General features: G+C 59.8%; 1 protein-coding gene across 8 annotated transcripts; it reads left to right on the top strand.

Annotated features, from left to right (window-relative positions):
• CBFA2T3 (CBFA2/RUNX1 partner transcriptional co-repressor 3) lies at window positions 1–25,650 on the top strand. 8 transcript variants are annotated; one of them, XM_061360043.1, is made up of 12 exons: window positions 1–224; window positions 17,771–17,917; window positions 19,234–19,311; window positions 20,233–20,474; window positions 20,788–20,877; window positions 22,267–22,448; window positions 22,530–22,777; window positions 22,888–22,973; window positions 23,234–23,429; window positions 23,580–23,648; window positions 23,887–24,154; window positions 24,753–25,650. In XM_061360043.1, the coding sequence occupies exons 1-12, from the start codon at window positions 161–163 to the stop codon at window positions 25,174–25,176; spliced, it is 2,094 nt and encodes a 697-aa protein (XP_061216027.1). In that variant the 5' UTR covers window positions 1–160; the 3' UTR covers window positions 25,177–25,650. The 8 variants fall into 8 exon arrangements, with proteins under 8 accessions (XP_061216027.1, XP_061216028.1, XP_061216026.1 ...); XM_061360042.1 differs by having other exon boundaries at window positions 5–224; window positions 23,884–24,154; XM_061360048.1 differs by having other exon boundaries at window positions 8–224; window positions 23,884–24,074.
• Window positions 25,651–26,340: the final 690 nt, after the last annotated feature.

Below are 26,340 nucleotides of genomic sequence, written 5' to 3'. Positions count from 1 at the left end.
CCGCTGCCACCGCAGCCCCGGCCGGCACATGAGCGGTCCTCACGGCACCGAGCGGGCAGGACCTTGCTCCCCACTGGTGCTCAGCATCCCCCTGCCCGGCACGGCTCCAGCACCCACCCTGGAGCAGGCTGTGCCAGGGTGCTGACACCCATCCCCTGCCATGCTCACAGGACCCCCCAGGCTGGACAGCCACCCCTCCAGGGCAGCGGGGAGGACTGGACAAGGTAAGGCCATGGCAGTGATGGGGGGAAGGCGGCAGGGGGCTGTGTCCATGCCATGTGCCATGGTGGAGGTGACTCTCCCCAGTGTCCAATGCAGCCTTACATTGGACACTGGGATTTGCATTGGGTGGGCTCGTGCTCCCCAAGGGTAGCATATGGCCAGTGCCTATCAATGCATCCCCAGTGGGGATGAACCAGCAGGAGTGGTGAGCCGGGGCATGGCTGACCCCATGGCACCAATACAGCAGGGCACCGCAGGTTTGCTACCACAGGGACCCATGTGCATCCTGCTCTGCAATTAACCTTTCCATAATGAGTAATCAGTTTATTTACAAGGTTTCAATCCTCTGTTTACTGGGTGTTTTCATGCATTCTTGAGCCAGCAGCTCACATGCTGCTCGGGAGCTGCTCTCTTACAGCATGGCAATGTTGAGGCTCTATGGGCCCAGGGCATCCTGCTGCCCTGTGCTGGAGCATCCCCCTGGAACCAACATGCCCAGATACAAGGCAATGGGCACCCCACAGCCTGGCTTTGGCCAAGGGGCTGTATTAACACTGGGGGGGCTCCTACTGGGCCCATGCCTGGGCAGGAAAGCGGCTGCTGGCTGAGTCATCAGCGTTTGTCTGCCCTGAGTGAACAATACTGGCCCTCTGCCTTGCTTCCCCTCACACCCTATCCCCACCGGCACCGTGCTCTGCTCATAGCCCCCTGCCACCACCCCCAGGTAGGGGACATGGGATAGACAGGGGTTTGGGTGCACTCTGGGTGCTGCACCCATTGTACCATGTCATGCAGGTAGGAGCTGCGCTGGGGTCCTTGTCCCCACATCTGCCTCCTGCAGCAATATCGGGTGCAACCCAGGCGATGGGCACCCCCTGGGAACCATGCGGATGCAGCACGGGCACCGTTGTCCCCAGGGCTGCAGGGATGGGAGCCGTGCAGATTGCTGCAGGCTCGCTGAGCTGCCCGTTACGCTGTTGGCAAGAGAAATGTTTATTTTGTTGGCCAAATATCTCTGCAAACTTCCTGATTTCCTTGCGGCCGGCGAGGCAGCGATAGGGCTGGCAGGGCCGTTGCCTGCCCCATGCTCTGGCTTTGGCTCGGAGAGCTGTTATCTGCGATGCACAGTGGGCAGGGAAGAGGTGGAGAAAGGGAAATGAAATACAACAGAGGTGGCACGTTTTTTGCTCTTGATAACAAGCCCTGCTTTTAGCCTGGGAACTTGGAAGCGATGCAGGTGGCCAGAGACAGCCGCAACGTCCCCTGCTGCTGTGGTGCATCTGGACCTGGTAACGGATCCCAGACCTCTCTGCTTGTGAGGCTTTGGCTCCCCATGGCATGGCATGGATCAGCGCTGACCTCTGTGCAGTCACAGACCAATGATGGGACATCTGAGCCCTGGGGGGAGCTCTGAAATCAGCCCTGGGGCAAAGCCGTGTGCTGGAGCGAAGGCAGGCTGTGCTGCACCACCTCCCACTAGCTCCCATCGATTTTCTCAGGGATGCGAGGTGTTGGAAGTGCAATGCAAGCTAATTAAATTCCCATCCCTAAAGAGCCCTGTGCAAGCAGTGGGATGGGGAGGGCTGGCAGGTACCCCGTGTTTGTGGGGGAGAAGGGGAATGTGAACCCACTGTTAACCCTATCAGGGCTGCCCACCAGGCAAGGGGCAGAGAGGAGCTGTGATGCAGTGGCAGGTCTGAGAGATGCTCTCATCTCCCCAGCCCTTGACATTGCATGGAGGTCTCACATGTACCAAGCAGTATTAGGAGTCAGGTCCATGACTCTCATGGAGGCTCAGCAGCACTATGCCCGATCCTGGCCTTCCAAAGGGAGAAAGGACCATGGGGAGGAACAGAAGGAGCTGGAGGGACCTTCTGCAGTGCAGCAAGGTGCGTGGCTCTCCATCACACTGTGCTTGCTGGGGATGCTCAGGGAGTCTTGCTCAGCATCTCACAGTGAATTCCCGTTGGCCAAAGGATGAAGCCAACAGTGCTGCCACAGGGGTACCAGCAGCGTCTCTGTGCACCCCAAAGCATCAGTTCCCGGAGGCAGGGCAGCACATGGCCGCATCTGCTTTGCAATTAAAACACTTTCCAGACCCTCTGTGGCAAAGGAAAAGATGTAAACTTGGCCCCCAGCAGTCTCAAAACCTTAGGAACACCCATAGGAATGGTGTCGTTTCCCAAAGTCTTCTGGTGTTTAAGCCAAGCCAGTGATTTTCCTGAGCCTGTGGCGCAAGGCGAGCGGGGATGATAAGCAGTAGGGGCTGGTTTCCCTTTGAATGCCGTGAAGCAGGAACGAATCTGTCAGCAAGGAAAACAGGATTTGGGTTTTTTTTTTCTTTTAATGGAAGATGCATTTTTTTTCCTCTTTTCTTCATGGAAGTTGTGGGAAAGCCACAAAGCCCCTGGATCTGCTTCCTGGTGGCGGCAGCCAAGGGGATGCTCCTTTCAGCTGAGGGAGTGAGGGTCCAGGGCTGCTGCAGGGGAGGTGGCCCTGATTCCGGGGACCCCCACGAGTGGGCACAGGGGGAAGGCAGGCACAAAGGATCCCCCTTTCATCAGAGGCTGGCGAGCAGCACTTCCTGCCGAGCAGATGTGACCGCAGCGGATGCAGCTGCAGCGGGCGATAGTCAGCGGGCAGGCAAGCTGTCTCCCCGGCCACTGGCTCCCCACCAGCCCCTTATCTCCCCCTCGCATTCCCCGATGAACTAACGCACAGGGAAACACAGCCAGGGCTCCTGCAAGAGGAATGCCAAGGGAAAAACACCAGGGGCTGCAACCCGGCTCCTGGCACTCTGGATTCAGACACTGAGATTCAGGCCACTGCATCTGTGCAGGCAGCTGGGCAGTGGGAGCATCCGTGGTCACACTGGCCCTGCCCAGCCTAGCCCAAGCACGGCATTCCCGCAGGGGTGCTCTGAGCAAACAGGTCCCTGTGGGAAATGGGGACCCTAGGGTGAAGTGGGGTTTTGCACTGCTGCATCTGCTTGTGAGCGTCCAGCCCCACACTGTCCCCAAGTGCTGGGGACCTCGCACATCCAGCAAGGACCACAAAGGGGCACCTGGGGATGCTCTGCTCCCAAGAGGGAGCAGGTAGAGACTGAGAAACCCAGACGGACAGACAGACCCGCTGGGGTGACACAGGAAACCTGCAGCATGGCTCAGTGCCTTCGCCTCCAGACAAGCCTCTGTGAGAGCCAGGCATGGCAGGAGCCCCAGCATGGTACAGGAACCCCAGCACAGTGCAGGTGCTCGGCATGCTGGGAGTCAGCAGAGAGAGGGGGGGAACGTGGGATAAACCCTGTTCTAAGAAGCCTGATGTTTGCAAAGGAGGGATGCAGCCTGAGCATCAATCGGCTCCTGCAGGGCTGAGCAGGAGCCCAGGTTGCGAGACCTAAGGGAGAGCCCAGGAGAAGGGGGATAATGTTGGTGCTGGCCCGAAGCAGGCTGAGGGGCTGAGTGAGAGCTACAGGGAGAGAAGTGATGGGTCAGGACTGATGTCTGGGCACCCAAGAGGTGTGAAAAGGGACCTCAACACCGTGGTGACTGCAAAGGCACAAGTGGAGCATGCGGTTGGGGCTGCCCTGGGAGCAGTGTGAGCAATGGCACCAGCGTGTTGCCCCCAGCCTGTGTGCATGGGTCTGATAGCAGGTAAGGGGTCGTGTGCACAGGCAGATACGGGGCCCAGATGGTGCATGGTGGTGACCATTTCCTGCAAGGGTTGGTGCCAGTTGCCTTCATCTGCCCTCAGTGAGCACCTTATCTGCTATGCCAGCCCGCAGTGGTTCCCACTTGCACAAAGGCCATGCTGTGGGGCGTCCCTTTGCTTTGAGCAGGTCTTCAGCATCTCCCCATCCTGCCCCACTGCAGCCTCTCCACACACACACCCAGTGGGGATAGAGGACATCCCCTTCTCCCCACTGGTCAACCAGTACCAGCGAGCAGAAGTGATGGGCAGTGGTACCAACACCATCCCATGGGGCTGAGACACCCATGGGAATGGTGGTGGGAGCAGGGAGCGCAGGGCAGGATGCAGGCGCTGGGAGATGCTGGCTCCTCAAAACAAAGGGAGTGTGAATTGCCATAACGTGTACAGTTAATCCCCATCAATCACACACGGGCGCGACCGGCACCGGCTCATTACAGGAGTTTCCACCCTCTCTGCCAGGTGGGAACCCGGTGGGGCCCCATCCTGCCCCGCTCCAGATTTGCCAGGCCCTGGGCTGGGATAGATCCAGCCGCAGGCTATCGGGCCCTGGCAGGCACTTATCTCCCAACGTGGCCGTTGCCTTCCCACCCCAGTGCAGAAGTGGGGCTGGCCCCATTGCCTGCCCCACTGCACCACGTCTGCCCCATGCACCCGGGGACATGAAGAATGGGGGATGTTTCCGCACCAACACTGACCCCAGGGATGCCAGGCCCCTCTCTATCCCTATCGAAGGGACCCACCGTGCTGTGGGAGCACATGGCAGCACCCAACCAGCCTGGGCTGGGCAGGGACCTGGGTTGTGGGGACAGGAAGGGGTTAACCCGGGGAAGTTCTCTCACTCTCGGCAATGATTTAAACCAGACAGAAAGGTTCTGTCATCCATCACGCTAACAGCCAGATCATTGTGTTTTAAAGTGTCTGTAATTGCAGCAATACAGAGACTGGGAGGAAGATAAAGGCTGGGAAGATGCAAATGCGGAGGGGAAGCACCAGCACCCAGCGGGGAGAAACCCGGAGAGCCCTGGGCCCCCTGGCTGGTGGCTGAGTGAGCCCTGGGGACAGCCATGGGGACAGCCCGGGGACAGCCATGGGGACTGCCATGGGGCCAGCTGGAGGGTGACCCCGGCTCAGCTCTGGCACAGGTTTGGAGCACGCACAAAGCAATGCAAGCAAACAGAACCAGGGACAGGCATGGGCAGGGAAGGGTCCAGATCTGCTTCACTAAACATCATTTTTATAGTACAGTTATCTTACTCCCTCGTTATCCCCAGCTTGGCACTCGGTGGTACTTCTATCCCTATCTCTCTGCTGGAATCCCCCGTCTCAGCATCCAAAGGGTGGTGAGATCCTACCCAAAGCATGCAAGGAGGTGGCCGTGGGCATGGCCACGGGTGATGGGGCTTTGTCCCAGTGGCCATGGCCACGTGCAAGCACTCCGACAGGGAATTATTAACATTCAGACGAGGCCCGCTGAATAAAGCGAGCTAACACAAATGTTTATTTTCACAGTAGTGAATTATGACTTCAATAGACCAAAATTACAGGCTGCGTGTGTGGAATAGGAATGAAGCAGACCCTGCCACCCAAACGCAGGGTGCATGGGCAGCCGTGCCTGGCTACATCTGCCTTTGCTCATGGGCTCATGGGGCAAGACGGTGCCAAGCCAGCAGGTATTTGATAGCATCCTTCAACTGCATCCTAAGTTGACCAGGAGCTGGGGATGTTGCAGTTTATCCCAGCAGAGCCCTGTGGGGTATTTGTATGGGGGCACTGGTGTAGCTGTGTATGGGGTGGATTTTCCTCCACTGTGGAATTTCCTGCACAAATTTTTGTGGATTTCCTCTGCAAATGAAACTCACCTGCAAGAGGCTCCTTGAGAGAGGTCCCAAAAGGAATGAGGGCATAGGGAAGAAGGGAAAAGCAGGAACAGGGAGAACCCCAGTGGGAAGTGCAGGGTATGTGATGCTGCCCAGTGCACACACACAGTGCTGACTGGTGTAGATAGAAGAGCTGTCAAACCCTTCATGCTCCCCCAGCACAGGCACTGCAGCAGCATGGGCTTCCCTCTGGGAATGAGGGATGCAAAAAGAGAGCTGGAGGTTGAGATGGTCCAGAGTGGGGTTGGGAGCACTGGGTCAGGGTGGTGCATCACTCTCCCACTGCAACCCCAGCAGTAGGGGGGCATTGGCTGTGGAGAGGCCATGCAGCGATCACACAGTGCCAATGCGTGACCAAGCAGCCATGCTGCAGCCTGGCAGAGCCACCGCGGTCCCCAGCGCCCAGCCCTGGGAAGCAGGAAGGGATGAGCAATACAAGAACCAACCATGCGGGTGGCAAAGGCTCCGCGCAGCAACTCGCAGAGGGAAGGCAGCTGCCAAGCAGAGTAATTACGCAAAGAGGCAGGGCTTCAGCACAGGGAAATTAGCAGGGCTTGTGTTACCCGGCGCACAAGAAAGCGACAACATCGTAGTAGGACTTGGGGGGGGGGGATTTGTCATGTTCCCCCCATCTGGCATGGGGCACGCAGGAAGGGCACGCTGAGACCGGGTGAAAGCAGCAGTGCTCTGGATGCCTGCACCATTGCCCTGTGTTGCTGTAGAGGAAGGGCTCCACTGGCATTCCTGTGGTACCAATGCCATGCAGCCACCCCAGGCAGCCCCAGTGAGGCCAAGCAGGGTGGAGGGCACCCCGATGCCAGGCAGGGACAGGCATGGGGGCTGTTGAGGGCTGTGGGGTTTGTGGCTGTGCATGTGGTTGTTGCTATTGCTTGCATCCCAGTGACAGAAGCAGAGCAGCCACAGCCTGCAGCCCCCCCCCCACCTCACTCCAGCCTGGGACAGTCCCAGCTCCATCCCCCTGACTGTTCCCACGGCCCCAGACAAGCCCTGGCCCCATTCCCTCGGAGAACCCCTCATCCCATGCAAACAACTGCCGGTCCCTTGCAGCCCTCTGACCCCCACTCTACAGCACCCACAACCCCCTGTGAACCCTGAACCCTCTCAGTTCCCAGCTTCCTGTAGCCCCCCATGCCCCGTACACCCCCAGCATGGTCCTCTGGTCCTCAGGCTGCTCTTCCCAGTCCTTATGCAGATCCCTAAGCCCCGTGCAGCCCCTCTTGTGCCGGGCAGCCCCCTATATCCCTATGGAGACCTTGGTGCTGTGCAGCCCCTCATTGTTCCTATGGAGACCCACACAACCCCCATGTCTCCCTGCAGCCTCCCATTTCCCTGTGTAGCCCCTCGGTTCTGTGCTGTGCTGTGCAGCTCCCCCATATCCTCGTGCAGGCCCCCATAACCCAGTGCATCCCTCCATGTCTCTGTTTGGGACCCCATAACCCCGTGCAGCCCTCCGGTGCTCTGCAGCTCCCCGTGTCTCCGTTTAGCCCCCCCGGTGCCATGCAGCCCCCATGTCTCCATTTAGCCTCCCAGTGCCATGCAGCCCCATGTCTCCGTTTAGCCCTCCGGTGCTCTACAGCTCCCCATGTCTCCGTTTAGCCCCCCGGTTCCATGCACCCCCCATTTCTCCGTTCAGCCCCACGCATCCCTGTCCCCCTCCCCCGAGGGGGGGGGCCCCGCTCCGGTGGCGGCGGCGGCGGGGCGCCCCCTGCCGGGCTCGGTGTCGGCGCCGTCTAAGGCAGCGGCGCGGGCGGGCGGCGCTCACTCCGGGGCGGGCGGGCGGCGCGGCGGCAGCGGCGGGCGCTGCGGGGGCCCGGCCCGGCACGGAGCGCGGCCGCGGGCGCCCCATGGCCGCGACGCGGCGCCGGAGGATGCGCCGCCGGGCAGCGCGCAGGGGGTGAACCGGCCCCGCGGATTTACCGGCTCCTCCGCACGCTCCTCCGGTGCCCCCCCTCCGGGGGAGGGTGGAAGCGCCCCGACCCCCGGGCTGGCGGCCCCCGGCGGCCCCGGGCGCGGCGAGCGGCGGCTGGGGGCAGGTGCCGGGGGCAGCCGCCGCCGCGGGGCCGCGCTCCGCCCGCGCCGGCCTTAACCGGGCCGGGGCCGCCGCCGGCGGGGGCCGCTGCCGGCTCTGTCCGGTCCTGCCGGCCCCTGCCTTGGGACTTACCTCACGCCTCCGCCACACCTCAGGACGGTAAGTGCCGTCCGCGGCCGGCAGCGGGGACCGGAGTGCGCCCGGGGCCCGGGAACGCACCTAGGGAAGAAGGGCTGGGAATGATCCCGGTGCCCGGAGAATGCTCGCGGTGCGCAGGGGAGTCGGAGGCTCCCGGTGCCGGGGGGGGATGCTCGCAGGGAAGAGGGGCTGGGAATGTTCCCGCTGCCCGGAGGATTCCTGGTGCAGTGTCGGGGATGCTCCCGGTGCCCCGGGGGAGGCTGCGGGTGCGCAGGAGTCGGGGAAGATCACGGTGCCCGGGGGGTTCTCACAGTGTCAGGGGTGCTCCCGGTGCGCCGGGCACGGAGATGCTCCCGGTGCAGGAGCCAGCGCGATCTCTCCATCCCCACGCTCGGCCGCTCCCGGGACGCGGGGCAGGGCAAGCAGCGGGGAGCGGGCACCGGCCCGCTGTGTGTGCAGCGGTCACCGCTCCCCTTCCCGTACCCCGCAGTGGCTTTGCCAGCACCGCCGGACCCAAGCGTGTCTGTGTGTGCGTGTGTCCCCCTGCAGTAAACCCTCCCCCGGCCGTGGGTCCCGGGTTCTGCCCGGCGGGAGATGTGGTTTGCATCCCTGTATCCCTCCTCCTGGGAGCACCAACCCCCCGGCTCCATAATCCCGCTCCGGCCGCCGGCGATGGAGAGATGGAGCCACGTTTCGTGGCGAGGAGGAGCTGATCCACTCGGGAGAGTCTGTGGGAGGAAACCCGGGGCTGGTTTGTGAAGTTACAGCTACGGCAGAGTAATTCTGTGCTTACGTGCGAGGACACGGGTCTGTGCTGGGGACACTCGCGGTGTCCTCTTGTGTGACAGGGGACAGCTTGTTGGACGCGGATTTGGGAAGGAAGGGATCCAGCTCTCTGCTTCCGATCCTCGCAGCCATTAATCACCGTCCGGCTCTTGCTTTTCCCATCAGAATTGCATTAAGCAGCGCTGGCTGGCACTGCGCCGCTCGCTCCAGCCTGGCTTTGCCGAGGGAATGCTGTCTGTGTAGGGATGGAGCAAGGCTGGCACCGGGCTCCTCCGTGATGCTGGGCCGGGGCACAGCCAGCGATCCCCATCACTCCCCTTGCCACTGGATGGTGCCTTCGGATCCTGCAGAGCGCTCCTCTGGTTGAACGCACCTTTTGTTGGATTTTTTTTTTCCCCTTTTTTCCCCTATTAGCCAAGGAAAACTTCGCAACTTCCCCTCGCTCTCGGAGAGGAGCCACCGCTGCTGGGTTTCATTTTGGGTTGTTTTAATTTGAGGTCACGTGCACGTTGACAGTGTCTTTTGAGTCTAGAGATGGTCTCGTCTCTAGCTTAAAAGGAGCTTTTGAGCTCTTCCCTCTGTTGTTTTCTCTCTGTTCAGGAACAAAGACATTTTGGTGCCTTTAATTAAAAGGAATATTAATTCTCCGCTCCTTTGTCGAGCGACTTGAAGACTCTCTGCAAGCATCCGTCTGCTCGGCACCGCAGAGGGGTGAGCTCTGCTATGCCACAGGGCACGGAGATACGGGGGGAGCAAACCCAAAACTCCACAGTGAACGTGGAGCAGCAGCCAGGGACGATGCTGACAGCCCCGCTGCCCGTGGTCCTTGAGTGGGAGCCCCACGGGGCTGAGCTGCCACGCAGGGCAGGCGCTCAGGGCTCTGGAGGTGTGTAGGGCAGGTCCCTACGCAGAGCGTTTCCACACAGGGAGGAATCTTGAGCGTTGCTTGCGCTGTGGTTGGGGAGGCAAGCGGACGTGAACTTGGCTGTGCAAAGGGGGTTTTTCTCTGCCTGCTGCCTCCCGGCTGTTGTCTGTGCTGGCAGGTAAGGTTTTACCTGGGGACAGCCAGATGTTGGTAGTGTTTTGATTGAGAATGTGTGATTACAGATGTTGGGCTGTAGAGAGGAAAAGACAAGGTGGATGGGGGGGGACAGATTGATCTCCCGTGGTGCTGGGTGCTGGCATGGGGTGGGCACTGGGTTTGGGGAGCAGCTTTGAGGCCTCGTGTGGGTGCAGGTTTTGCCTCTTACATTGGAAACTTCCAGGGTGCAGGATGTGCAGATACTCCGGTGCTCAGCCCCGCTTTGGGTTAGGAGGGTCGAGCAGCCCCCCCCCTAGCCTCTGCCTGTGTGTATGGCTGGGGGGGGCGGGCTGCCAGCAGCCACTGTGCGATGCGGGGGCTCAGAGCTGGTGATGTCCCCTGTGTTCCTTCCCTGGATTTGTGCTTGTGACCCACGTTTGCATGGGTGGAAAACCCCGGGCAGGATCTGGGCTGCGCGGTGTCCGGCTTTGCAATGGAAACGGGCTCTCGGCTCCGCTCGCTGCCGGCAGCCGGCTTAAATCCCGGCGCAGTCTGGAGGCAGATCAGCATCCCCTGCCCTGCGCCTGCCCAGGGGAGGGATGTGGGGTGCTGTGGGGTGCCATGGGACCGCCGGGGAGGAGAGGCATCCCCTAAACGCCTGTTATTATCTCTCTTGGCAGGGGTCAGGGGGTTGATGGTGAGCCAGGCAGGGATCGCAGGGCTGCCCGAGGGAAGCCAAAGTGGTGGCAGTGTCCCCCGGGGACACACAGCAGCCCTGCCACCAACACCCACACTGCTTCTGCCCCCGGCAGATCAGCACAGTCGCGGTATGGACATGGATTTGGGCAAATCGGGGCCTGATCCTGCCAAACGGGGCTTCCTGAGCACTGCGAGGGAGCAGGGACAGCCCATGGGTGCTGGACTTCAGTGCTGCCGCTGGGGTCGAGGGGATGCAGGTCGGATGCTGTAGCCCTTTCTAAGCTGGACCATGGGCAGCGTTATACTGCCCCCCCAGTCTGAGGTCAAAGGGGGTCCCCAAGCTGGAAGCTTCCTGATGGCCGGCATGGGGGTGATACCATGCTGGTGGCACAGAGGACACCCCCCTGCCCAGGCTCTGCTGGCGTTGGTGCCATTGCCCAGTTTGGGGTTTATTTTTAGACATCCTGAAGCTTGTTTTGTGCATTCCCTCGCAGCGTGCTCAGGCTCCACTGGGGCAACCCCACCTTGACGAGCACACAGCTTCCCTTCGGAAGATGCTGACCAATGTTTCCAGAAAACATCCAAGGGATTTCCTGTTTATTTTACAAAATTCTCATTGATATTTTATTTTTTTTTTTTTCCCCTGCGATGTTTGATTCAATCTCACATGGGTAAAAATCGCCTTGAAATGGAGCCCGTGGTTAACAAACAGACAAAGAGTCAGCAACGCAGCAGCCCGGAGCCTGTGGGGATGCGCGGATGGATTTGGCACCCCTCGGAGCTGTTACCAACCTCGCGGCTGCAGGGCAGGATCCAGCCGGGGGTCCCTCGGCATTCCCACACTACAGGGACATCGCAGGGAGCTCCCTGCAGGCACTGGCATGTGCAGGAGGATGTTTTCCCTGCCCCAGCCACTCTCTGCCTCCAGTCCCCCGGCTGCGTGTGCCACTTGTCCCCACTCCAGCCCTTAGGACCGCCTTTGGGCACAAGCATCCCTATGCATGTGGTGGGGTGGCTGCAGAACTTGCCATTTGGGGCATTTCAGCCCCTATCACTGCCTTCAAAGAGCACCCAAAGGGACATGGGTCTGGTATGGGGTGCCCCTTTGGCAGTGTGTTGCTGGACCAGTTGCTGTTCCAGCACAGCCATGCTGTGGATTGATGGATCCATAGCCCTTGCACTAGGTTTGCAGTGAGACATGGATGTTTCCCAGGCAGAGGGCAACTCCTCATGGAGTTGCTGGTGGGATCAGCCTCACCCCTGAGCTGCTTACGTGCCTGCAGTTGTGCCAGGCTGGCTGTGGGGCACTGTTTATTCATGGTGTTTATTTAATATCCAGGAGCATGAGGCTGCTGGGGAGCAGGGAGGGTGTGCAGGCAGCACTGGGAGCTGCTGGTGGGGCAGCTCAGACGGTGGTACTGGGGCACGACATCGCAGGCAGCATTTGCAGCAGATGCTGTGCTCCAGCTTGGGGCTTGGTGGGGGGCTTTGGCCATCCTGCAGCTCCCGCAGCACCAGTGGGTTAGGGGAAGCCACCAACCCTGACCCTTTGCATGGGGGGACCTCACTTCCCATCCCCTCTGTGTGCTGGCAGGCCACACTGCCGCCGGCCGCTGTTGACTCACAGGCTCCGACGTCAAGTCCCGGTGCTGAGCCCGAGATGCTTTTACAGGCAAGGCTGAAATGCACAAAATGTTCAACTTGTAAAATATGTAGCGTGAGAAAATAGCCTTTTCTGCTCTCCCCCTCGCTGCCGCCGCTTCCCTGCCCCATCTGCTCGCTTGGAAAGCTTCCCACAGCTGGGGGGGGGGCGAGGGGCTGGCGGCGCCCGGGGTCCCTCGGCGATTGCGGCTCGAGGGTGTCATCCACTCCATACTGCTGTCCCCATGCAGAGCTGCTGACCCTCGGCCCCTCCCAGGGGCATCTCAAGGATGCGCTTGGTCCATGAGGATGCTGCTGGTGTGGATCCTCCTTCATCCTCCCACCCTCCCCATGCAGCATCCCGAGGTTTCTCTCCCCTGGGACATGTTCTGAGAGCAGACACGGGTCTGACGCTGGGAAAACCAGCCAGGTTGTGTGGCAGTTGCTGCCAGCACGGGTGATGATGCAGGTGGTGTTGGTGTGCCCCATGGGACCCGGGGTTTCCGAAACAGGGCATCTATTGGGAGGGTGCTGGGAAATACCCCTGAAAGGCGCCCCGGCAGCACCCGGCCCAGCTAGGAAGAAGCTGCCACGCCAGAGCTGGCCACAAGCCACGGTATCCACCACCCACCTTAATCCATCATTATCTGGGCACATTTCGGATCCTTGCCAAGAGCAAGGTGGGAAGGGGGGGTTGTAAGCATGCTCTCCCTATTCCCCTGCCATCCTTTTTGCTGCCTGTGTGTAATTAACAGAGTAATTAAAAACAGGATGAGTTAATTGGTATTCATTTATGTGGCAGATGTTTTTAATTGAGATACGAAACAATTTACCTGTTTACATAAACAATAGCAAATGAAGGCTTGTAAAACAGAGAGGGCTTTTTGGCTTTTGTTGTTGTTGTTGTTGTTGTTTCGAGGCACATCAAAGCCATTCCTATCCACCCTGGCCATGCCAGCACGGGATGACAGCTGGCTGGCACTGCCAGCACCGAACAAGGCAGCAGGTTTGGGTCTTTGGTTGGCTTGTTGTGGCTTGAGAAATGGGGTTTGTTGGGCTCCAGGCACATCAGGGAGCCTGGTCCTGTGTCAGTGTCCCACATGGAGCTGTGCTGTCACTGCCACAATGGGGGAGATGGAAGGGGACCAGGCAGCAGGATCCCTGCTGGCCGTTGCTGGCCTGGAGTTGAGTGAGGAGCATTGCCCATGGTGCGTCCCCCAGCAGTTCTGGACGTACCTGGGATGCTGTCCCAGTGGGGCTGCAGGGAAAGCAAACCAAATCAGGATGAATGGTTGGACTAGATGGTACTTGAGGTCCCTTGAACCCTGGTATTCCATGATTATATGATTCTATGATGAAACCCACTTTACTCTCAGTACTGTGGGTGGGGAGCATCCCAGCCTGGGCCAGTGACGTGGGACACATCCCAGGATGCCCATGAGCATGGTGAGGATGGCAGAAACAAAGGCTGGCTCACCACCTACTGCAGAAGGCTGCTGTGGTGGTGCAGGGGTGGCAGGTCCTGCTCAGCTGAGCAGCCAGACTAAACCAGAGGGACAATGCCCAGACTTGTGGGGTGGTTGGCTTGGCACTGTCACCCGCACTGGGCCAGGCTGTCACCATCCCCTGGCTGCAGGAGCAGGGCACTGCAAGAGCTGTGCCACCTGAGGCATGGGCATCCCTGTGAGCATCACCGCCCGCAGGCAGGAGTGCAGGCAGCGGCCTGGCAGGGCTGGGTGCGGAGGTACCTGAGCACGGTGTGGCCCTGCTGCCAGCATGGCCCTGGCACCGCTGGGCATGTCCATGCCCCATCACCCTCACAGCAACAAGAGCTCCCTGTGCCTAGAGCTGGCCAAAACCAAGTTCATTTACATCTTGTGCAGAGGGTTTAATTAATTGGGTTTCCTTTGCAAAAGATGCATTTATGCTGACAAGTGCTGAGGCTTTCCCCTGCTAGCCTGACTCCCCCAAATATGCATAGGGGACACCCTGGTGATGGTTCTCTGGTAGCTACCAGAGTGGGAACATCCCTCCTGCATCCCACAGCACTGGTCTGCTCGCAATCCCTCTGCAAGTAAATGGGGATGATCCTGCTGTCACCTACCCCCATCATCACTGCAACCCTGGGGAGCGGATCAGGATGAGGAGGGAGATGACAGTGTCCCCAACTCTGCTGGGCTCATGCACGTGGCCGGTGCTGCTGCCTGTCCGCCAGCACTGCACGCTTCCCTAACACGCTCCAGCTGGGATAGCTGGGTCCCTGACCATCTTATCAAGGAGTTGTTCTTGGCCCCCGTGGCAGCAGCAGCTGAGGAGCAGGAATGCTTGCCTGCCTTTGTTTCAGAGGCAGCCTGGCTTCAGGAGACGTCGCCTCCAGCATCTGGATTTCATTTGTGGCCATTTGGAGAGCATGAAGGATGCTGGTCTTTTAATTCCCTTTTAACCCTCTCCTCACCCGGGAAGCTTCACCTGGCCTGGCATGGGAGGGCTGCACGAAGCCAGAGCTTTCCAATGGCCACAGTCAGGGCAGTTCCTTGCCCTTTCCATCCCCATCACTGTGAGGTGGAGAGGGGAGCAGCCAGCCCGGGTGCTCCGCAGTCATCAGCCTCCTCCTAGGGCTGGCACATCCCTGTCCCCTGCCCAAGGCTGCCTGGGGAGGACAGGGAGCCTGGTCCTGTGTTGGTATCCTGGTCTGTTGCACAGCCTGCAGCTGTGTGATGCTGTGCATTGGTGCCTGCTGGTGTGCATAACTGCACAGTGCCATGTGTTGGTGCTCTTCAGCATCCAGCACTGAGGAGCACGCGGATAAGCAGACACCCTTATAACAGCCTTCCAGTACCTGGAGGGGCCTACAGAGATGGTGGAAACGGACTCTTCATCAGAGACTGGAGTGACAGGACAAGGGGTGATGGGTTCAAACTGTAACAGGGGAGATTTAGGTTGGATCTAAGGAAGCTCTTCCCTGTGAGGGTGCTGAGGCGCTGGCACAGGGTGCCCAGAGAAGCTGTGGCTGCCCCATCCCTGGCAGTGCTCAAGGCCAGGTTGGACACAGGGGCTTGGAGCAAGCTGCTCCAGTGGAAGGGGTCCCTGCCCATGGCATGGGATTGGAACTGGATGAACTTTAAGGTCCCTTCAACACAAACTACTCCATGAGTCTGTGATTCAGGGGTTGCCTGTGCCCAGTGGGGTTGCACACCCTGAGCCCTCCATCCCTGCTGGGGCAGTATGGGCAAGCCAAGACTCCATTGGCCACCACAGCGGTGACCATGCCCAGCCCAGTGTGCGGGGGGTTAAACCCTCCGGGGTGACAAATGGGGGGCTCGGGGTCACACGGGGGTGTGCGGAGTCCAGCATCCGCTGGCCCCGGGAGGCAGGGTGGGGGACACCGCTCCCACCAGCCAAGGAGAGAATACTAATCCTTTTAGTCTTATATTATTACTTATTCATCTGGGCTGCACAGGCTTAATGGAAACCAGATGGAGGAAAACAGACACAGCCCCGAGCGGCTGGGACAAATTACCCCAAAGAAAGAGAAGAAAAAAGATGGGGGGGGGGAAGGAGAGGAGAAGGAAAAAGAAATTCCAGTGAGGTTTGAGTTGTGTTGGGGAATTATTGTTTGGAGGTGCTGCTGGGAGGTGGCACCATGCCCCCAAACCCCCCCCTCACCTACCACAGAGCTCGCCCCATCCTGCAAGGGGTATGGGTTGGTGGCCAGATCCTGTGGGTATCCCAGGTTCTGTTTGCTTTGGGCATTGGGAAAATCCATCAGATTTGGGGGCATTCCTCACCCCGTGCCTTCGTGGTGGTGTCTGGACTGCGAACACCTCAGGGAAAATTTAGGATTCAGAGGAAAAATTAAGGAAAATACAAGAAAAAACACAGCCAGGCTTTGTGGAAACTTTCGTCCTGAAGGGAAGCTGTGGAAAAGCCATGTGCGTGCCAAAATGAGTGTATCCGTGTTTTCCTCTCAGTGTGGGCATGCGTACAGCATCAGGACAGCAAGGGGGACAAGAATGGAGATGCAGGCAGGGATGCTGCTAAGGATGCAGATGGGAACAGGGATGCAGACAGGGACAATGCCAGGGAAGCAGATGGGAACAGGGATGCAGACAGGGATGAAGGCAGAGATGGGGATACAGGCAGGGGTGAGCATCTTGCAGCCTGGACCCTCCTCCTCCTCCCTGCAAGCAGCAGCTGAGTCAAACATGTGCTTGGAGCTGCTTCAGGTGCCCTCACCTGGGCAAGCTGCCATGCTGTCCCCAAGCTGCTGCTGCTTGTCCGCATGCCCCATGGCTGTTGTGTGGAGAGCCAGAGCCTCAGGCTGAGCACAGCAGTGGCTGCAGCCTCATAGATGCTGAGAGCATCTTGCAATGCCTCCCTGCACCATGGCTCATCCTCTGTTCTCAGGGCTGGATCCTGCTTCCGAAACCAGAAGGCTTGGAAGAGCCTTGCTTGGAGATGGGCATTTCCATGAAAAGGGAAATAAAAGGTGTTTTTCAAAATGTACCATTTCTTTTGGCAGGCCTCGTAAAGAAACTGTTAGGGAGGGATGGGGCTTGGTCTTGGGGTTTCTCCTGTGGCTGGAGTGGGAGAAGAGAGCAAGGAAAGGGAAACGGGGTCATGAACACCCAAGCATCTGCAGGATTCCGGTGTGCTGTGGGCAGGGAGGGATGATCCCATACTGGGAGGATACTGTAGGACCACAACACCGACCACCCAAGAGTTTGGCCCTTGCTCCCAGCTCTCCCATCTCCCACTCCTCTGTGTGCGGCATTGGCTGCAGCACAAGCCCTGATAGCATCTTGCCTGGGATGAGGCCCCGGTTTTATTTAGCCAGGACAATGTGCTCTTACAGGGTTCAATTAATCTCACAACAGTTGCCGTGGATTAAGCCTGAATATTAGATTAGTGTTTATCAGCCTCGCCTGGTGGGGAACGTGCCGGGGCAACCCGGGGGGCAGCCGTGGTGGCCTCTTCCTTCTTTGGCTGGGGCTGGTGGCAGCAGTGCCACTGGTTCGGGCACACAGATCACTGTGCCACAAGTGCTCACACCTGTGACCATCCCATCACCATCACCCTGGGCTGAGACCCTGCACTGGGTTTGTGCCATTGCCGGCCATCCGGAGGGCACGGTGCTGGCACATTCCCATAGGGAGCCCATGGTTTACTGTCTGTGCATAAGCCCTGCCTGGGATTACAGCTGCCCGGGATGGCAAGGGGTTGGTGAGGATTCCTCAGGCGTGGGCAGGTAATCACTGGTGGTACCATGCCGGGATGTGACAGTGATGGCTTTGACAGTGATGGCTTTGCAGACACACACACTGTTTGTGTGCCCTGTGTGTGGGGCAGAGCCGGTGCTGCAGTGGCAGAGCCACGTCCTGCCCCGTCCCCACCACAGTGGCCACCATCCCCACCGCTGTGTGGATGCACCAGAGGTCCATCACCATCCCCACCAGCCCGCAGGCACACAGCACACCTTGCCTGAGCTGTGCCCACGGCAAGGATTGCTGCCATCCTGCACTGTTTACCAGACACCCCCAAGCCAGCCTGGGGTCCCCGTGGGTCCCTTCTGCCCCCAACCCAGGGGGCGGACACCCGCTCACCCCCTGTGTCCTGTCCCTGCAGATAACGCGGAGACGCGGGCCGCCACCATGCCCGACTCACCGGCTGATGTGAAGACGCAGTCCAGGTCCACGCCGCCCAGCATGCCTCCGCCGCCGCCAGCTGTCACGCAGGGAGCCACGCGGCACCCGTCCTTCACACCAAACACCAGTGAGTACCAGGGACGGGGATGGGGACGTGATGCCCTGCAGGGAGGTTTTGCCTCCCTTCGCCTCCAGGTCACACGCTGCACCCAGGGCCAGCAGCATCCTCAGACCTGCACGGCGCTGGCTATGCTGTGGGGTGGTGTGACCCGTCCTTGCACTGCGTTTGGGCTGCACATCCACGCTCATGCATGTGTCTGTGGGGAGCACAATGGCCCATCACCTGCGAGGTGCTTGAGGATGGGGTACATCCTGGTCTCCTGCCAGTCACAGAGCATTGCGTGGCCTTGGGTGCTCTCTGCTGCAGAGAGATGGATTGAGGATGCTGTGGGCTGGAGCTGGTCCTGTCGTGAGTCCTGTCCGCATGTGGCACCCAGCAATGGCAGGGCACTGTCACGGCCAGCTGCAGTGGCAGGAATGGCGTGGTGACATCAAGGGCCTCAGTGGGGACTCAAAGTCTGAGTCCTCAGTCTCTGTAGCATCATTGAACTGGGGGAGCCCCACAAGCTGGCTGTACCCGTGGCAAGTGGGCTCACTGGATGCCCACAGGGTTTGCATCAGGAAAGGTCTCCGTGCTGGTGACACTGTCCTGGCACATGGCCCCACAAGGCACACACAGGGCAGGGTCCAGGCAGGCAGGGACCAAGGCTGGTCCCCTGGTAGGAGTGGTGGTGGCGTTGGTGAGCAGTTGCTCCAACTCTTCTGGGATTCGTTCTGGGCATGCGCACACAAGGGTTTTGCTCATAGGGTCATGGAATGGTTTGGGTTGGACAGGACCTTAAAGCTCGTCTGGTTCCAATTCCCTCCCACTAGATCAGGCTGTAGCTGCTTCATGCTTAAAGCCCCAGCAGGGAGAAAACACCTTTAGAGCAACCCCCAGAGTGCCGTACCCCAGTGCTCCCCGTGATAACCCCGCTGCCATCCCAACCTGATGCTCTCTAGTTAGTAATCAGCTTGTCCTCTGAGGGGTTTTGCTGTTTACTCCGAGCCCAGGGGCCAGTGTGGCATCCTGGGGTTGGCTCGGCATAGGATGCAAGGAGAGAGATGCCGGTGGCCTTGTCGCTGTAGGTCATCACGGAGCTCAGTGGTGCTTTGGTTCTTGGTCTCAAGGAAAAGCCCCTGTGCTGGGGCTGTGCAGGGCTGGCCCCGAAGTGCGGGGACATCAGGCAGCCGAGCATCCCTCTGGCTGCGGTGGGATGCAGGGACCCGGCTCCATCCCATGGCATGCATTCACCCACTAGTGAGGAGTATTCCCTGCGGGGACCCCATCCGAGAGCTGCCCCCTCTGCTCTCTCATCATAGCGTGTTTTATTTTGCTTGCAGATCGAGACGCTGGCCCTCCGACGTTTCTGCCTCGCGGCCGTTTTCATGGTTGCTTGAAATGGTCGATGGTCTGTCTTTGTAAGTAAAATGAAGCATCCGCTCTCATGAGAGACCCGAGCCGCAGCCGCGGCCCCCACGGGGAGCTGCAGGGGGGCTTGTGCAGCGTGCGCTCCCCCCGGCAGCCCCTGGCAGGGCGCAGGGATGCGAACCCCGGACATGTGCAGGGTCTATCTTAGTAACGCACCTGTCGTGGGAACAGAAGCAGTTGTGGCCAAGGGGTTATTTTCGGCACCTCTTTAGCGGGCGGCAGACGCTGCCCGAGCTGTAGAGCGCGCGGGAGCCCCCCAGGGCAGGCAGGGCACCGCGGCACCGCGAGGTGAGTGCGATCCCGGGAGCCGCGGGGTGCATGCCCGGGTGCCGCGCGCGGCCGGGACGAGGGGTGATGCGTGCCAGCGCCGGTGCTGGCTGCGGAAGGGTGTGCATGGAGGGCTGGCACAGAGCAAAGGGGCCGGGCACGCTGCCGCTGGGCACCCCCAGGTGGCCCCACTGGGTGTCTTGGCGTGGGGCAGCGTGCCATGGAATGGGACGTCCCCTGGCACGGGATGGCAGCTCCTGTCCTCCCGGCTGGGACAGTGGGGATGGAGGTGCCAGCGTGCTGCAAGACAGGCTGGGATCTGTGGAAATGGCTTGTGGCTTCTTCCTGAGGGGTGCTGAGCACCCTTTCTCTTGGCTGCCTTGAGAATTGAGGAGTAGGATGAGTCCCACGCCGCGCTAGGGCATGCACTGCATCCTTACAGCATATATCCCTTTCTATAGCTCCTCACAGCACCAGGAACCAGTCCAGGATGAGTCCTCAAGGATGCAGCAGCATCCCGGAGCCTCCAGGGGTGTGCCACCCCCATGGTACCCAGCAGGATGCTCCAGTCCCCCCATGCCAGCCTTATCCCCATGCCAGGGCACAGCCATCCTCTCTGACCTCCCATCCCTTCTCTCCCACAGTGATGAACGGGAGCAGCCACTCACCAACTGCCATGAACGGGGCCCCGTCCACCCCAAATGGGTTCAGCAACGGGCCGGCCACCTCCTCCACCGCCTCCCTGTCCACGCACCAGCTCCCTCCAGCCTGCGGTGCCCGGCAGCTCTCCAAGCTCAAGCGTTTCCTCACCACGCTGCAGCAGTTCGGCAACGACATCTCCCCCGAGATCGGGGAGCGGGTGCGCACCCTCGTCCTGGGGCTCGTGGTACGTCCCCTGCGCACGGGGCCGGCACTGGAGGGATGCCCCATGCAGGCATCCTGCAGCCACCTTTAGGGATGGGGATGCTGCTAAAGGGAAAAGAGGGTCCTAGATTGACCCAAATCATGGAAAAATGGGGTTTGTCTGCAAAGCATCTCCTGGGATCTGCACAGTGCAGAGGGCAGGGCTGGGTCCCAGCTGCTGGCACTGAAAGCCATGAGAATGGTTTTCCTTCAAGGGTGGTTTTCCCTTGAAGCATGGCAGATGAGCACAAATAGGGAGAAATAGCACAGCATCCCCGTGGGGGCTCTCCCTGCAGAATTCCACACTCACCATCGAGGAGTTTCATGCCAAGCTCCAGGAGGCCACCAACTTCCCGCTGAGACCCTTCGTCATCCCCTTCCTCAAGGTGGGTGACTAAGTCTGGGTGACGCGGGAATGCCGGGGTTGGCATCACCAGCAAAGGGGATTCACTGGGTGGCTTTGGGGCCAGGGGTGCCCCTGTCCCCCTGGGCACACGTGTGGCATCCCCTGTACACCCCTCTCTCTGCACGTGTGGAGTCACACGAGGCCGGGGCTGTTTGCAATAAAGCAAGGGGCTCAGCCCAGCTGGTGACCACTTGCATTTCATTAAAAATCCCCCTTTTTTTGGTATTTGCTTTTTAATTCCGTGCTGACCCTGCGCTGTCACCTTGCTCCTGCAGCCCGGCAGCACCGGCGCTGCTGGCAGATGTTCAACCCCACTGTCCTGTCCATCAGTATAAGACAAAGTGCACAAAAAGCCCCTTTTCCACCTCTGCATCCCCACCCCCTATAGCAGGGGTCCATGAATCCCGCAGGAATCTGCCTGCAGCGCTGCCTGAGCAGTTTGCTCCTGCCAAGGGAAGGCAGAGCCAAAAAGTGGCCAGGGGGGCAGCAAAGCCCCCCCCTTGTCCTCCTGCCTGGGAGCAGGGGTCTATGGGAGCAGGGAATGGTGCATCCCTGGCTCACAGGGTCCCTGTGGGCACTGGTGGCCCCATAGCCCGGGGCAGGCTGGGATCCATTCCCGCTGTCCCAGTGCCAAGCGCGCAGCAGCCGCCCTGGCACCCTGTTCCCAGCTGTTCCCACCGCAGGCTCCAGATGTTTCCCATTATCCTAACTGCAACCAGCCGGGCTCGGCGTGCTTCCCAGACTGGGGCTGGCTGTGTTCTGTGTGGGGCTGTTCCCCCCCCGCCCCGGCCAGGGAAGGGGAGGGTCTTCCCGCAGTGGACATCTCCGGCTCGGGCGCTAACAGATCTCACAGATGGGGTTTGGCTCTGGATCCGCTGCCTAAGAGAAGCCCGGAGCTGGCAGCCAGAGCACCCAGGCAGAAAGGGTCCCTGCTGCTGGATTCCTGCTGCTCTGCGTGCTCCCAGGGTTACAGTGCTGGGGGGGGACATGGTGGATGCGGAGTTCATAGCTGGTCCTCATGTCTCATAGGTGCCAGCTGGGCCGGGTGCTCCCCAGCCTGGGTGCTCAGGTCCCCAGGGTGAAAGCTGTGGGGATAGAGTAGGAGATGATGCTCTGCAGCCCTGCCACGATGCAGGAGGGTTCAGTCGATGCTGTGCCCATATTCCAGCACATGGCTGAACCCTGTGGGGTGCCACATACGTCCCCCTCCAGCAGCCCAGCTGGTCCGGGCACACTGCAGCAAGTGGGGGTCCCAACTGGGGAAGGTGCTCAGGACCCCATTCACTGCAGTGTGGGGCTCTGAGCAGCAGGGTGCTGGGCTGTGGGGGGATTTATGGGGCCATGGACAAGACTCTCCATCCCCTCGCAGGCCAACCTGCCACTACTGCAGCGGGAGCTGCTGCACTGCGCCCGCATGGCCAAGCAGACCCCGGCCCAGTACCTGGCGCAGCACGAGCAGCTGCTGCTGGATGCCAATGCCTCCTCTCCCATTGACTCCTCCGAGCTGCTCCTGGAGGTGGGCGAGAGCGGCAAGAGGAGGACTCCAGACAGGTACAAGCCGGGGGGATGCTTCGGGTGTTTATCCAGGGACACCGGTGCTCGGCAGGCACCAACCTCCTCCTTTCCACCCAGGACCAAAGAGAACGGTTTGGACCGAGACCCTCTGCACCCCGAGCACCTCAGCAAGCGGCCGTGCACCATGAGCCCGGCGCAGCGCTACAGCCCCAGCAACGGGCTGAGCCACCCTCCCAATGGAATGGGGCACCCCCCGGCCGCTCCCCCGCTGCCCCAGCACTACCGCCTGGAGGACATGGCCATGGCGCATCACTACCGTGATGTCTACCGGCACCCTGACCCCCGTGAGCGCCAGCGGCCCGCCGGTGAGTGCTCGCATCCCCCAGGGCTTGAGGGAGCAGGCAAAGGGCTGGAGACCCCCATGGTCCCCAGGCACAGATGGGTGCTGCGGGGTCTGACCTTGTCTGCCTTGCAGCAGTGCATGGAGCGCGGCAGGAGGAGGTGATCGACCACCGGCTAACTGACCGGGAATGGGCAGAGGAGTGGAAACACCTCAACAATGTATGTAATGCACCTCCCCGTATCCTACATCATCCCACGTGTGTGTGCTTTGCCTCCCCCTGCTTTGCCCTCCATCCCCACCACATTCCCCCTTGGGCTTTGCTCCTGTGCATCCTCTGCTCTCCGCAGTCAGAGTGGTACCCAGCCCTGGCACAGCCTGGTATAGCCTGAATACCCCACTCCTGTGCTATGCACTGCAGCCCCCCCCAGCTGCATGCAGCAGAAACCCCCCCACACCTTGACGTTTCTTTCCCCCCCAGCTGCTGAACTGCATCATGGACATGGTGGAGAAGACGCGCCGGTCGCTGACGGTGCTGCGGCGGTGCCAGGAGGCCGACCGCGAAGAGCTCAACCACTGGATCCGGCGCTACAGCGATGCCGAGGACATGAAGAAGGGCAGCCCCCCTTCCGCCCGGCCCCACAACAGCTCCTCCGCCTCCGAGGCACCCCAGTTAGGTATTGACCCCTGGGGCCATGGGGTGCGTTCAGGGGGATTGTGCTCCTCTCTGGGGTGCCAGCGCTGTTCCTTTGGGGGTCCGGCGCTGCTGGAGGGTGGGTTTGCAGAGGAGAGCATCTCCTCATGGCATCGCCTCTTCTCTTTCGCAGATGCTCACCGGGAGTTCACACCTCGGCCCCTCTCTGGGTACATGCCGGAGGAGATCTGGAGGAAGGCTGGTGAGTGCAGGGCAGGCAGCAGCATCCATCAGTGTGCCAAGCCAGCGGGGTCTCTGCCCCATCCCCTCCCCATGCTGCAGTTGGGTGCCTGTGGTACTGGAGGGGTTTGAGGTGGGTTTGTGGTGGGGAGCAGATGCTTGCAGCCCCCCCCATGGCACTGCTGCAGAGGAGGACCGCAGAGCAGGGGCTGGGGTGGCCACACACCCCGTGCCATGCTCAGCTGCCTTCCTTCCAGAAGAAGCCGTGAACGAGGTGAAGCGCCAGGCCATGTCGGAGCTGCAGAAGGCCGTGTCGGATGCCGAGCGGAAAGCCCACGAGCTGATCACAACGGAGCGAGCCAAGATGGAGCGAGCCCTGGCCGAGGCCAAGCGCCAGGCTTCCGAGGATGCCCTCACCGTCATCAATCAGCAGGAGGACTCCAGCGAGGTGGGGGCTGTAAGGGGCGAGCCGGGGGGACAGGGTTGGTGGCAGCATGGGCATATGGGATGTGGTCCTTCTGCAGTCAGGTTTTGCAGCATCTCTGCACGCAAGCGTGGGTACTGAGGGGCTTCAGCAACACCACGTGGTGGGATGTGTGGTCCAGGCTGAGGATGCATGGTCCAGGATGATGTAGATGCACGGTCTAGGATGGGGATGCATAGGACAGGATGATATACATCAGCTGGGATGCAGATGCATGGCCCAGGATGATGTATACAGTTGAGGATGGGGATGTGTAGTCCAGGATGATGTGCATGGTCTAGGATGGGGATGCATGGTCCAGCATGGGGATGCACAGGCTAGGATGATATGCATGGTCCAGGGTGGAGGTGCACGGTCCAGGATGACGTGTATGATCTGGGATGTAGATGCATAGTCCAGGATGATATATATGATCCGGGATGAGCATGTGTGGTCTGGGATGTGGGTGCATGGTCCACAATGGGGTGTGTAGTCCAGGATAGGGATGCACAGGCCACGATGATGTGCATTGTTTGGGATGCAGATACATGATCGCAGATGGGGATGCGTAGTCTGGGATGTGGATACATGATCCACAATGGGGTACACGGTCTGGGATGTGGGTGCACAATCCAGGTCTGAGGTTTAACTGCATCCCCGCAGAGCTGCTGGAACTGCGGGCGCAAAGCAAGCGAGACCTGCAGCGGCTGCAACACCGCCCGCTACTGCGGCTCCTTCTGCCAGCACAAGGATTGGGAGAAGCACCACCACGTCTGCGGGCAGACTCTGCAGGGGCTGCCGGCCCCCGCTGCCCCCAGCGCCGGTGTGGGGCTGCCACCGGGCCCGGGGCAGCCCGATGGAGTGGCCACCATCGCCAGCAGCCCCAGTGAGACGGGATCGGTGTCCGCGTCCCGCGCTGGCACACCGGCCACCCCGGCTCCGGTGGAGAGCGCATCCCGCTGAGCCCGGCTGGGACCACCGCTGCTGCCACCGCTCTCCAAGAGACACGGACTGCACTCGATGCAACCTCCTCAGCTACCTGACTCGTGTGACCTCCGAAACGACCTCTCTAGCTCTTCACAAATAATCCTCACGGATCCTCAAACTGGGCTTTAAGTGGAGTTAAGGCAAATACCGGTCTTCTCTGTTCTCTCTTCAGTCTTTGTTTTGGCTTCTTTTTTTTTGTCTTGGTTGGTTTTCTATCAGTTGGGGGATTGTGGTTCGGGTATTTTTTTGGGGAGGGGGTTGTTTTTTTTGTCCTAGTTTTTGCTTTCTGGATGAGGGATGTGGCTGCAGCCTCGCCATGGAGTGACATGGGGAGAGGCCAGCTTGGTTCTGGCCCATACTGGCACTGCCAAGGGGCTCGCTCGCAGAAGGAAAGAAACTTCTTTTCTTCATCTCTCTCTTAATTTTTTTCCCTTTTTTTTTTTTTTTTTTGTAAAAAAAATAAAGAAATAAAAAAGAAAACATCGAACTCTTTGGCTTTAAGTAAGAAATTGTAAAAAAGGAATTAAAAAAAAAAAAAAAGAAAAAAAAAAAGAGAAAAATCCAAAAACCAGACGACGCCAAGTCAAGCCGCGCGACGGACGCTCACCTGTAACTACCTTGCTAGCTAGCCAAGAACAGACCAGACTCACCTCTGCTCCAAAGGAAATCCAAAACCAAGGAAGATCCAAACGTCTCTCCACTGCCAAAGTTCGTTCCGTTCTGTCGTCGCTCCCTTCCCTCCCCGCAAGGCCGGATGGATGCGCCCCTGGGTTTCCATTCCAATAAAGCAAAAAAAAGAAGGTGTTTTCCAAGCAAACCAAGTCCCCGAGCTGCAGGAGGAGGAGACGGTGGCTGAGAACCGCAGCCGGAGCTGGCACATCTCTACCTCTGCCCGCCGCCGCCATGGAAAAAGAGTTAAAAACAGAGATTAAACGACAGATTTTGGTTTTCTCCCTTCCCAAAACCGCTGGGGTCACCTGCAGCCAACCCCCCCCCCCCCCCCTTCTTCCAGCCCTGACAACCCCGCATTGGATTTGTTTCACATGGATTTGGAAGAGGAAGAAGGAAAGGAAAGGAAAGGAAAGCAAAGCGAGCACCACCTCCTTCCCGGCCGAGGAGGCAGCCAAGGACGATGCCGGTTGTCGTGTGCTTCTTGCACCGTTGTACAAAGCGCAGAGGACGGGAGTGCAATAGGGAAAGCCGCCCGGCTCCGAGAGGAGGGAAGCCCCGCACAGGGCAGGAGTGCTGTGTGCTAATGTGAATG

Source organism: Neopsephotus bourkii, unplaced genomic scaffold (assembly GCF_033783945.1).
Source record: "Neopsephotus bourkii isolate Nb327-2 ecotype Australia unplaced genomic scaffold, CSIRO-AGI_Nbou_v1 NB_1008, whole genome shotgun sequence".
Lineage (NCBI taxonomy): Eukaryota > Metazoa > Chordata > Aves > Psittaciformes > Psittacidae > Neopsephotus > Neopsephotus bourkii.
The sequence above is the reverse complement of the archived record's forward strand: the minus strand, read 5'-3'. Positions and strand labels throughout refer to the sequence as shown.